The sequence below is a fragment of the Schistocerca americana genome, chromosome 3, assembly GCF_021461395.2.
Source record: "Schistocerca americana isolate TAMUIC-IGC-003095 chromosome 3, iqSchAmer2.1, whole genome shotgun sequence".
NCBI lineage: Eukaryota > Metazoa > Arthropoda > Insecta > Orthoptera > Acrididae > Schistocerca > Schistocerca americana.
Window position 1 is genome coordinate 705010748 of NC_060121.1, and position 12981 is coordinate 705023728.

At 40.1% G+C, this 12981-nt stretch overlaps 1 protein-coding gene across 1 annotated transcript in view; it reads left to right on the top strand.

Moving 5' to 3' along the window:
- The window catches only part of LOC124606327, a 273720-nt gene that overhangs the window by 121844 nt on the left and 138895 nt on the right, over positions 1–12981 (top strand). The window contains exon 2 of the mRNA XM_047138309.1: positions 3099–3295. Coding sequence (XP_046994265.1) covers positions 3099–3295 — 197 coding nt within the window. The remainder of the gene's footprint in view (positions 1–3098; positions 3296–12981) is intronic.

The window sequence follows — 12981 nt, forward strand, 5'->3', positions numbered from 1 at the left end:
ACCAATGTAGATACTGTACACGAATCATTGGTGTATGTGTGTGTGGGTGATTCAATATGCATCGGAGGCTGACTGAAGTGGTACAAATAAAAGTAAAAAAAGGGAAAAAGCACGCATAATCTACAAGTTTAGCTCGTGTTATGGCACCCCTCTTGTGAAGTTTAGTGCGCACTGTGATGGGTTGTTGAGACTGATTGCCGCCATTCTTTGTAGCGCATTCTTTATCGCAGTCTTTCTCGCCGTATCACACAAAGAGTCGTGGTTTGATTCAAGGAAAGCAGCTAGCTGAAAGTTGAGCCATCTGTAGCGCTGCTGAAAGAACGTATTGTTTGTAAACGAAGCGAAGTCGCTTAAGTACATTACCACAAAACGTTTTATTTGAAGCATAAAAAGAAAAACATCAGTATTTTCCATCCGTTTCCTTTTATGCAAATTTTCTCAAACAGTTGCAGGGAAACTATTGGTTAAACGTATTTAATTTCTTCAAATTAAAAGTCTTACATCAGAGTCTGATGATGATGTGGTTTTCTTTTCACTACTGATCGTTTTCATTACGATACTTCGAAGTTGAGTAACTCTCTGCCTGTTGTTCAAAGAATGTACAGTGAATTAAGAGTACAAACTGCGACTGGTACTCTAAGGGAAGCATAAATTATAAGTCCAGAAGTGTCGTCATATTTATAAATGCGTCCCTCAACATTTACAGAAGTATTACGAAATCTGTGCATTCACCCGCAAGAAATTTATGAATCCCATTCAAGGAGATCGTGCCCATGTCTTTACGATCTTTGATAGACCCAAATCTCTTTCTCGATAGTCGAGATTTGTTTAGCAGTCTTCTGTATAATTTGAAAGTGTCCAGGGAAAATTTCTTTCGCCTCACCATACAGAGAATCGTGTTCACATCCACGTTTGACTCAATGAAAGTAGCAACCTTAAAGTTGGATACATTGCTGCGCTGCTGCAAAACTTTCTTGATACAAAGTAAAGTAGCAGCCCATGTTGCATTCTGCTCTGTGCATTAATAATTGAAAACCAAAGCCTTGGACTCGAATGTTTTTTCGCTACGCACTTGTTCTGAAACGATTGCAATCAACTGGATGTCAATTAGGCGACTTTCATGTCGTTAGCCAGTTATCCAACCGAGGAAATGAGAGCTACAGTGTAACGTGGAATCCGAGTCACGTTTCGTTTCTCACGAACCTCCAATTCAATGACAAGTTAATCTACGCTAAAAGGCAGCGTAAAAGGAAAGTGACGCAGTCAAACGCTCTACTACTAGACCATCACACCGCATGCAGATTTGACGACCCTTCTGCTGTCTCAAAGCACTGCCGCTCTCACAAGTTATGGTGGCTGTTCGCTAGGTGGCAGTGGCATCGTTTTTACAACTAGAATTTAATTAATCATAATTGAGACAATTTGTATGAAATATTTATAAATTATATACAAAAACATTCCTCGTGAATCAGTGAATTTATTAATGAAAACGGGTTCAAAATCCCTATCAAAATTCCTATAGTCGTTCCTGAGATTAGCCTGCCCATACAGACAGACGTGAGGGTGCGATCTGAATTTATGTATAGAGAGAGAAGGAGTAAATTTAAGCTTCAGAGAATTACGATCGTCGTATCATAATTAATTATGTTTGTTATGGTTTAATTTATAATGGCTACATTAGGACCTTGCCGCAGACTCTTACACTTATTGAGCAACCGTTATATTTTAACTGTACACTCATTGAAAACTGGTGTTGGAATAGTTCATACATTTACTACCGGTCGGAACAATCAGTGTAGAAATGGAGTACTGAACTACCGAGGAACGATGACATGAGCGTGCTTCACGGTCGTTTTGCGAGATAATCGCAGGGTGAAGCAATATTTTGGTTGAATCAAATGAGTAGAAACTGAAATAAACATAATATTCTCTCTAGTAATCTCTTCAAAATGTTTGAAATCAATTGAAGAATTTCACACACACACAAGGCTAAAAAGCAGAAAATAATTATTTAAAGAAAATGAATTTTGAATATATCAAGATTTTAAATCAACCAAAAAAGTATAAAATAGTTTCTCCTAGTGCCACAGAGATGCCTAAACCAATGCAGATAACCTGAAAAACAATGACTGTGGATTTTTAATGGTTATTAAAGTACTTGCAAAGTATTAAAACGAAAACATAATTGATGGATGAAAAATTCGCCTCCTTACTTTTATCTGTTGCATACACTACATATTTTTTGTTTAAATCTTAAAAGTATTTTCGAAGCTATTAAAAATTCAGTCTCAAATTTTCAGGACTATTTATTGGGCCAGAAATCCGTATAGGCCTAGGAGAAATTATTATATATTTTTGTTCGATTTAAAAGAGGTACATTAAGAACTCACTTTTATTTGAATTATTATAGCTCAAACTTCTGTACTTACTATGTATTTCCCCAAAGAAGAATTAGATGTGTACTGGCATGTTCCACGATCATGTGCCACAGCTACATGGGTCAAATAGTGTACAATGGAAGTAAGCACAGGCTTTCACATACAGGATGTATCTGGTATAAGTGCAAATATTTGTATTGCTGACTGAAGACGCTGTACTGAACAACGTTACTTCAGTATTTACATCATTTGGACACCAATAATTGTAGCTATTACAATTCCTATGTTTTTAGGATGGTTAGCAACTCCAAATGCGCGTGGAAAGAGCAGACCATTAATGTTTACTTTCCCCTTGACACCAGGTCAGGTATTGAAGTGGGACGTGTGGTCCATTTACGACTATGCAGAAAACATCAGGTCATAAGGTTTGTGATGTGTTTGTGGGAAGACTGTTCGATGCAGAGGAAAAACAACCACACAATTAAATGTCTACACATACAAATATCTGCACTTATAGCAGTAACACCCACTATATATCAGTGGGTTTCCATAAGCCTCTTGGCTACGTAATGCACCTGTAGTAAAAGTTACAACCCTATGGTCCACACTCGCCATTATGGCATTAAAGCATCTACAATGAACTAGATCTTTGGTCCGAATATTGCTAAAAGTTCGCGTGTCATACCAGTATCTCGTGGCTGAGTGCGCCTTTTGTTGCAGGTGGCGTCGGGAGCTGCGCTGTGCTCCTATGGCTTCCTGGGACTGGCATCGGCATCGGCGTCGTCGTCTGTGTCGGCGTCAACAAGGCCCTCACACCCCGTCCAGCCCTCACGGTTGTCTCGGGTGACGCTAGCAGTGTTGCTGCTCGCTTCGCACTGCGCTGTTGCCACGCTGCTCGCCATGCTCGTACACTACAGGTGAGGGCACGCGCACACACACAGTAATGGAAATACAGAAGCAACACTTTTTGCAGTTGATAGTGAGCAAACGATTATTAGTCGAAACATTTTCATCTTTCGAGATAGAAACAACTAGGACATGCTTTATTTTTTAACAGAATTCGGTAGCTCCAAAAAAAAGAAATTTATTGTCACATATGTTATGGCACTCATCACAGAGACTTTTTCTAAAATAGCTTAAATGTATGTTCATACATTGCTGTTTTCGTTACATTTCCTTGTAAACAAAATATAATAACATCCAAATTACGCTGCGCCAACTGTCTCTGACCTTACATTTCTTCTTAGTTTCATATTGGCCATTCCTGGACCACATTATTTCAACTAAACTTTTCCTTTTCTTTGCACCTGAGCCTAAACTTTTGCCCATCATTCCAGCATTCGTTTCCTATGCCGTTCCTTCCTCACTTGGCACGTTTTGGCAGTTTGTAGTTTTGGCTTTCTTGGAAACGAAGGCTCTCTTGGAGTTTCTTCTTAAGTGAAATGCGTTTATGGATATCCTCCAGTGATGTCCTTGTACATCTTTTCCTATAGCAGTGAGCCTCGGCTTCTTGGTTTTCCTCTTGAGAAAGTAACAGGAGATCCGGTTACTCAGCCCTATAGTACTCAGGTTGACAATGTGGCCATAGGAAGCAGTTCTCAACATATGGTGTCTGATGTTTTCCTACATGTTTATACCGTTCATTGTTGTGTTGTGTAATGCGTTCATTTTCTTCGACTTTTCTGTAGATCTGTCCTTCTCTTATTTTACATTTCTCGATCAGATATTCTCTGTTCACAACAAGGCAGTCTACGACATACAGGACTTTTATCGTGTTACTTGTTGTAATATCATACCTTGGCATTCACAGGTACTGATTCATCTTCTAGACACTTTTGGTTAGGTGCTATGCTGTTTCCATTCATCTGATCAGTGATGCAAAGGCCTTCCCATCAGAGATGTTTGTCTTTAGCCGCTCTCCTAAATACTGTATTTAAACCTCTCCGCCCATCTGATTTCCCCTTCTTCTACTTGTAGTACCCTGCACGGTGACGTGATATTTGCAATAATCTCACTTCTGTCGAAGGAGATCTGGAGTCTTGCCTTTGCTGATTGTGTCTTTAGTTCACTCATTTGTTCCATAGCTGTGTCAAGTGCAATAGACACAACAGCAAGATCGTCTGCAAAGATCTGGCAGTAACTGTCGAAGTCATCATCCTACAGCAAAGCCTGACTCCCGTTTCAACATGTTTGTCATTTATTCTTTTTCTCTACTCGAATTTCACTTTCCCGAGAACAAACTTGCAAAGCAGAGACGAGAGTTCATCTCCTTGCCTGATATGTCATCAATTAATATTTTTTCCTACTTCTCTGTGAAAAGTTTAACTATGAACGTTGACATGTGTACTTCTTTGAACTAAAGTAATACTTAGTAATGGACCCGCAAGGGCTATCCTGACATTAGTACATATCCAAGTATAAACTATTAAGTCGCCAATACGGACTAGACTCGAGGCCTATTCAGAGACTAGCACCTACTGGCTCTTGCTTTGTAGTATCATTGTACTTGTGGCGACTATAGACACTGAACAGAATAAGGAAATGGAGATCTTTCACATGAGTTTTACTCTGAATCGTTTTAGTATACAAGCGTGCTAGCTTGTAGTGTGTTTGTGATATGAAAAAATAAAGTTACATCGGCTTGTTGGGTTCTTGTGTAGCTGAAAACCATACACTCAATCAGATTTTTCTTTCTCCAATACACAGCCCTTTTTTTTCTTAAATACTACGACGCGTGATTCGTGTGTTGGTCGGATTTTGCGTGACGTAATCCCTCTCCCCATAAATCCTTGGACAAGGGAGCCAAAAACTGTCAACCACATTCCTTGCTGAATACCTGCCCAATCTTATGACAATTTTTAATTAAAAATTCATTCACGGAATAGATATAGTTATGCCAGGAAAAATGATTTTAGGTTAGATTTAAAACTTGTTTTGCTGTCTTTAAAACATTTTATGATACTGGACAAATGGCCACAAATTTTTGTTACTGCATGTTGAACTCCTTTCCGAGGCCATGACAGCTTTATTAGACAACTTTGGTAATGTATAATAAAGGTCATATTTTCCTCTGGTGTTGTAGGTAATGACATCACTATTCTTCTCAAGTTGTGATGAATTATTTATGACGAATTTCATCAGAGAATATATATTTCGTGATGGTACATTTAAAATCCCCAACTCTTTGAAGAGGCACCTACATGACGAAAACGAATGAACACCATGTATTATTCTTACTGATCGCTTTTGTACCAGCAATACTGTCATTATGAATGATGAATCAGCCCACAAAATTGTTCCATAAGACATTATTGAGTGGAAATAAGCAAAACATGGCGGGATATTGATTCCATTGTTTCTAAGACAAGAAATGGTACGAAGAACAAAAGTATCTGAATTCAGTTGTTTGAGCTGCTCAGTAATATGCTTCTTCCAGTTCAGTATTTCATCGATACATAGCTACACCAGAAAATCTGGAGCATTCCACTCAGTCTGCTGACTTTTGTTCATGTGCTATATCAATTACCAATATGACTACTTGTTGCACAGAACTGAACATAGTGTGTTTTCTCAAAATTCAGAGAGAGTAAATTTACAGAGAACCACTTCATAATTCTTAGAAATACTCATTAACAACCTCTCCTATCGCTTTATCTACAATGGAATCTATTAAAAAGCTCGGTCTGAGGCGCTGCAGACGTGGATTGTGTGGCTGGTCCCGGCGGAGGTTCAAGTCCTCCCTCGGGTATGGGTGTGTGTGTTTGTTCTCAGGAGAATTTAGGTTAAGTAGTGTGTAAGCTTAGGGACTGATGACCTTAGCAGTTAACTCCCATAAGATTTCACACACATTTTAACATTTTGACATTAGAAAGCTAGCATCATATGCAAAAAAGTACCAATTCCGTTTGATCATATGCAAAAAAGTACCAATTCCGTTTGATCAATGTTAAGTAGAAGTTTATTCACATACACTATGTGATCAAAAGTATCGGACACCCCCAAAAACATACGTTTTTCATATTAGGTGCATTGTGCTGCCACCTACTGCCAGGTACTCCATATCAGCGACCTCAGTGGTCATTAGACATCGTGAGAGAGCAGAATGGGGCTCTCCCCGGAACTCACGGACTTTGAACGTGGTCAGGTGATTGGGTGTCACTTGTATCATACGTCTATACGCAAGATTTCCACACTCCTAAACATCCCTAGGTCCACTGTTTCCAAACTGATAGTAAAGTGGAAACGTGAAGGGACACGTACAGCACAAAAGCGTACAGGCCGACCCAGCCTGTTGACTGAGAGAGACAGCCGCCAGTTAAAGAGAGTCGCAATGCGTAATAGGCAGACATCTATCCAGACCATCACACAGGAATTCCAAACTGCATCAGGATCCACTGAAAGTACTATGGCAGTAAGGCGGGAGGTGAGAAAACTTGGATTTCATGGTCGAGCGACTGCTCATAAGCCACACATCACGCTGGTAAACGCCAAACGATGCCTCACTTAGTGTAAGGAGCGTAAATATTGCACGGATGAACAGTGGAAATACGTTGTGTGGAGTGACGAATCACGGTACACAATGTGGTGATCCGATGGCAGGGTGTGGGTATGGCGATTGCCCGATGAACGTCATCTGCCAGCGTGTGTAGCGCCAACAGTAAAATTCGGAGGCGGTGGTGTTATGGTGTGGTTGTGTTTTTCATGGAGGGGGCTTGCACCCTTTGTTGTTTTGCGTGGCACTCTCACAGCATAGGCCTACATTGATGTTTTAATCACCATCTTGCTTCCCACTGTTGAAGAGAAATTCGGAGATAGCGATTGCATCCTTCAAGATGCTCGAGCACTTGTTCATAATGCAAGGCATATGGCGGAGTGGTTAAAGGACGATAACATCCCTGCACAGAGTCCTGACCTGAGTCCTACAGAACACCTCTAGAATGTTTTGGAACACCAACTTCATGCCAGTCCTCACTGACTGGCATCACTACCTCTCCTAAGTGAAGCACTCCGTGAAGAATGGGCTGCCATTCCCCAAGAAACCTTCCTGCACTTGATTCAACGTATGCTTGGGAGAGTGGAAGCTGTCATCAAGGCTAAGGGTGGGCCAACACCATATTGAATTCCAGCACTGCCGATGTATTGCGCCACGAAATTGTAAATCATTTTCAGCCAGGTGTCCGGATACTTTTGATCACGTAGTGTATATAAGGAATGGGATTAAAACCAGAATTAAACATTGTAAGATTCGATTCGTGATTCCTCCCCAGTCACTAAAATTTTCTCTACATCACATATTGTTTGAATTATTCAACACAACTTTTTACATTTTATTTGAGAAGTTCGATTCAGATGACTTGTATGTGAAGCCATAAATTTCTTAAAACTTAAGTTGCTCTAAGAGAATAATATAATCCACCCAAGCAAATGCCTTGAAAAAATACAAAAAGTACCAACTGGTGATGTTTTGTTATTTAAGTCTTGTAATATTTGGTTAGAGAATGCATCATTAGTGTTATTAGATGGGCTATGCTTCTGGAATCCAAACTTTGATATGCCAATTAAATTGTTTCTACAAATGTGAGACTACTCTTCATATATTACACTTTAGAATATCTTGGGAAAATACGACAGTAACGAAACTGGTCGATAATTATCTAAGTTTTTCTTGTCTCGTTTCTTATAAACAGATTTAACAATAGCTTGCTTTAATCTGACTGGAACAATTTCCTGTACCAGTGATGCTTTGTATTACATAAATCACTAAGTACATTAGTTGATACGTTATAACAAATTTTCTGTTTGAGTTTCGATCAGCACCATAAGAGGCTTTAATTTATTTATTTTAGAATTTTTAATTCTGTTATTTTCAGTACAGGATGTTAGTGCTACTTACAGTTGCGTTATGTTTGGTGGAATGACGTTTCTGACATATTCTATTGCTTGTTCAACGAAACCACTTAATCGTCTGTTACTGCATGTAGAAGGTAATCGCACCTTTAAATTATCAATCATTGCAATGTTATTTAGTCCCTATTGTTTTTATCTTGCTATCAGTATTACTCATTTCTGTCATGATGAGCATTTTCCGAACATTTTAATGACATTCTTTAAAATATTACAGTATTTTTTGCAGACTGCAAATAATTTCGGATCTTGACTTACTCTGGCCTTTACATAAGTTCGGTTTCTCTTCTTACATGTATTTTAATCTCTTCAATTACCCAAGACTTACTTGTTCTTTTTAATAAAATTTTTGGACAAGGTTTTGAGAAACCTACTTTCAAATATTGATGAAAATGTACTGTTGAATATATTCAATTTCGCAGTAGGATCTTTTCTTGAAAACTGAGTGTTTGATTCTTTTGAAACCAATTATTCGACTGAAAAAATATTTTCTCTTCCGTGCGCTGTATTCTAGAATGAGTTGATACTAGCCTAATCCGAAAGTTGTCTTATACTAAATGCCATGTTCTTCAGCTGAACTTGATCGATTGCTCTAATGCTTCTTCATACGTGCCGAAACTTATCGTGTTTTCAACATAGAGACAACTATCCAAAAATAAGGCCATTAGGACTATTCTGCAATCGGGAGAGTATTTGGAATGAATCTCTTGCTCTACAGTGAAACTTATTCTGATATCGAAACTAGAACACACATTTAAGATGTATTTTAGCATACAGTGTACTGCAGTGTGAAAGCTTCATTATGGACTTCTGTGCGAGCCTGGGCAACTTTTAGAATCACCTTCAATTTCTTATATGGACTACTCCGCTATATTAGAGGACACTGGAAAATTTTTCAACTGACTAATGAAATAGTTTCTAGATTTAAAAAACGAATTTTGAATATAGTTCTGTTTCAGACACATTCAGTTTTTCCAAGGTTTTTCTTGGAAGAAGTAAATTCCATTTCATAAGAGTTATTCTGGAACACTTAGCAAAATGTTCATCTACAACTGTAGGTTTACACAAATTGATATTCACTTCTCAAAAAATAATGTATGATTTTAAATGCGTGTAGTTTTCGAAACATTAGCTTTTTACGAAAACAAACCTACTTTATAAAACTGTCCACATCTTCTAACCTGGAAAGTGATCCACCTATAGAAGGCATGTGCTTTCCTTCCTGTGATGTATAAAAACCTTTAAAGAAGCACAAAATGAAGTAGATCATGCTGCACATCAAAAAATATTCCGCGCACTTGACGCACATCAGTAGTCTGTGTTGCCCCCTTCACGCTTCAGTAACGGCAGCACAGGGTCTCAATGTACCTCCAATCATCTTTAGAATGAAATCATGTGGTATTTCGTGCCACTCCTCTAGTTAGGCAACCTGCAACTGCTGTCGCGTTTCTGGAGGATTTTCACGAGTCCTGACTCTTCTTTTCCGATAATTCCATACGTGTTCTGTGGGGTTTAGGTCGAGACTACATGCCGGCCACCGTACAACACTGATAGCGTGTGAAAATTTTGCGCTGGGGCTGCATCATGGACACGAGCGTTATCGTGTACCAGAAAAAATTCTTCGCCAAGATCTTTGGCAACAAGTCGTATATGATGATCAAGCATTTCTTAGATGTACCTCTCCACTGTTAGATCACAACCAGTTCTGTTCTAGTTTCCATTCTAATTCCTCTCCCCAGCATTATAGTGCCTCCTGCGAAATGAACTGACGGGGACACTTTAGCTTTCACATTACGCAGGGCAGCGCTTCCGTCCAGTGTCTTGACTTCTAGTACCTGTGATCCTCGGCAAACCGCAGTCTCCTTTGTTTACATAATCTGGTTAAAGGAGGCTCTTTATTCTGTCATCTGTACATCAACAGATTCTCGTCTAGTCTATTTCGAATTGTTCGAACACTTAACAGTTGTCCAGCAGCATAGCGAAAGTCTACTCGTTGTTCAGTGCTGTTCTTATCATGTTCCTCGATAGTACTGTTTTTATGGAGTTCCTCGATACAAGAATTCGAAGACAACGATCCTTAACAGCTGTTGTTTTCCTTCTACGATCCGAACCTTGCTGTCCAGCAACAGTATGCTTTTCGCTGTATCGTTTCCACAACTTAAATAATGCATATTGACTTATACCAAGTTCCCCTGGTATATGTCACTTAGAATGACTCTCCTGCGGAAGAGTTACTCCACGACTGGCTTCCTCCACTGCTAATTGTCTGTTCACCCTATTACCGATTCTTCCACGTCCGTCCGTGTCTGTGCAGTGTTGTATATGTGTTTACAAATTGTAACATGCTGCACACTCACTTAGTTTTGATCACTACGTAATTCAGCTCCATCTGTTGACATGCTGAGTAAGTCTACAAGGCTGACACCCATGTAAATATTAGGATAATACGGTAAATTTGACACTGATAATGGAGGTACCGCAATGTACATTTTTTGCTCGTGTCCACATGACCTCAAACTACTGGCGAATACTGCCATTCATGTACGCCTTTTATAACAGTCCATCAGGGGAGTAGATGTATCATTATCAAATGACCAGGGATTATATACCTAGACGACCAGAAACTTAATATTCATGTACACAGAATTAGAATGCATTAGTAGAAGATGAAAGCGATGATGATACGGTAGCGTGGGCACAGCAAAGTATTTAGCCCCAGTATTAAAAATTTTATGAGACGAGTGTGGATAAAAGTCACAAAATTTTTGAAACATCAACTTCAAATAAAACCTTGAAGAACGCCTTAAAAAACACACATACACAAAATAATAAGAATCACGTTGCCGGATCTGGAAAAACGGAAAAATCCATGGAAAGAAATAAAATAACACAGCAGGTATTATTTTATATATATAGACTGACTTGTACCAAGCCCGGGAATCGAACCCAGGTCTCCCACTAACTAGACAGGTGCATATAACAGACATGTAGAGCCTCCGAAATTCTGTTCATGTGCAATGGGGAATTTAAAATAGACTGAGGCGGCAGTGAGGATTTGGACCGAGGGTGGAGGTGTACCAGTGTAATCCGTGCAGTTATGTGAATTGCTGTGCAAAGGTGGTTAGAGGCTAACGCACCTGCCTAATAAACAGGAGACCCAGGTTTGATTTCCGGCCTTGATACAATTTTCACTCGCCACTTCAGCCTATATGTATAAAATCATATCTGTATGAGACCAGTAAAGTCTCTGAAACTGTCATTTCATTTGTACGGCTGATAGCTGCGGCTGGCTGGTCACTGGAATAAAAGGACCGATCTAGCCACTCTACAGCACACGAAATTCTCCAGCCTGTAACCTTAGGCCAGAGCTCAGATACGTCACAAAACTTTGAAAGCTTGGCCATACTCGCCTCGTCATCAGTTACAACAGAGGGCAGATCCCCATCAAAATTTGCTTCTGCCTACTGACTACGACATAATTTGCACTCACTTGAAATGTGGCATACGGCGATTTGCGGACCACAGGCGTCACAAACTGTGACGTACTCCCGCCGTAGTAAAAAGCCGTGCGTTAGGGGACAGTGCCCAATTTGGACGCAGATCAGAGCCACTACTTCCTGTCAGGGTGACTGGCATGAGGAACGGCACAACCAGGCCGTTGGCTTCACCAACTGCAGCTTTTTGTCCATCACTGCCGTCCAATCCGCCTCCCACAGTTGAATGGATCTCCGACTCATCTGCGAAATGAGAGCCTGCAGGGGAACGTCACAGCATGCAACATTATGTTCCCCTACAGTCCTCCTCGGCGGCTTTGTCTGCTTTATTATATCCCAAATTCCCAGGTTCCTAGTACCCAGCAGAATGAACCTGCTGTGGGACGTACAATTGTTCATATTTAACTAGATCGTATTATTTGCTGGGTATATGTGCTGCAACGATTGTAGGGTACTATGGTAACTGGAACAGATGAGAAACTGTTTGCCTGAAGACACGTCATCTGCTCCAATGCGTTCAATATTGCATAGAGTTCTGCAATATATCCAAGGGGAAGGTGAGTCCTGAATACACTGTCAGGGAACACTACTGAACAACCAATGGAATTCCCTTGTTTAGTATGATCAGTGAACAATTGTTTGAAACTGTGATGCGTAACTCAGATGTTGAAAAGCAGAGAATGAAACGAAAATCTGGAGTGCAAACGTTCGTAAACAGGCAGAATACGCTGCTGCGGTCGGCAACGCCCCTGTATAAGACAAGTGTCTAGCGCAGTTGTAAGATCGGTTGCTACTGCTACAACTGTAGGTTATCAAGATTTAAGTGAGTTTGAACGTGGTGTTATAGTCGGTGAACGAGCAATGGGGCACAGCATCTCCGAGGTAGCGATGAAGTGGGGATTTTCCCGCATGACCATTTTACGATTGTACTGGTAAAACTGCGGTAAAGCTGCGACATCGCTGCGACCAGAAAAGGATACTGCAAGAACGGGACCAACGACGCATAAAAATAATAGACACCCTCGAAGACCGCGTTCAACACGACAGAAGTGCAAGCCTTCCAGAAATTGCTGCAGCTTTCAGTACTGGACCATGGAAAGTGTCAATGTGCGAATCATTCAACGAAACATCATCGATATGGGCTTTCGGAGACTAAGACCCACTCATTGATGACTGCACGACACAAAGCTACATGCCTCGCCTGT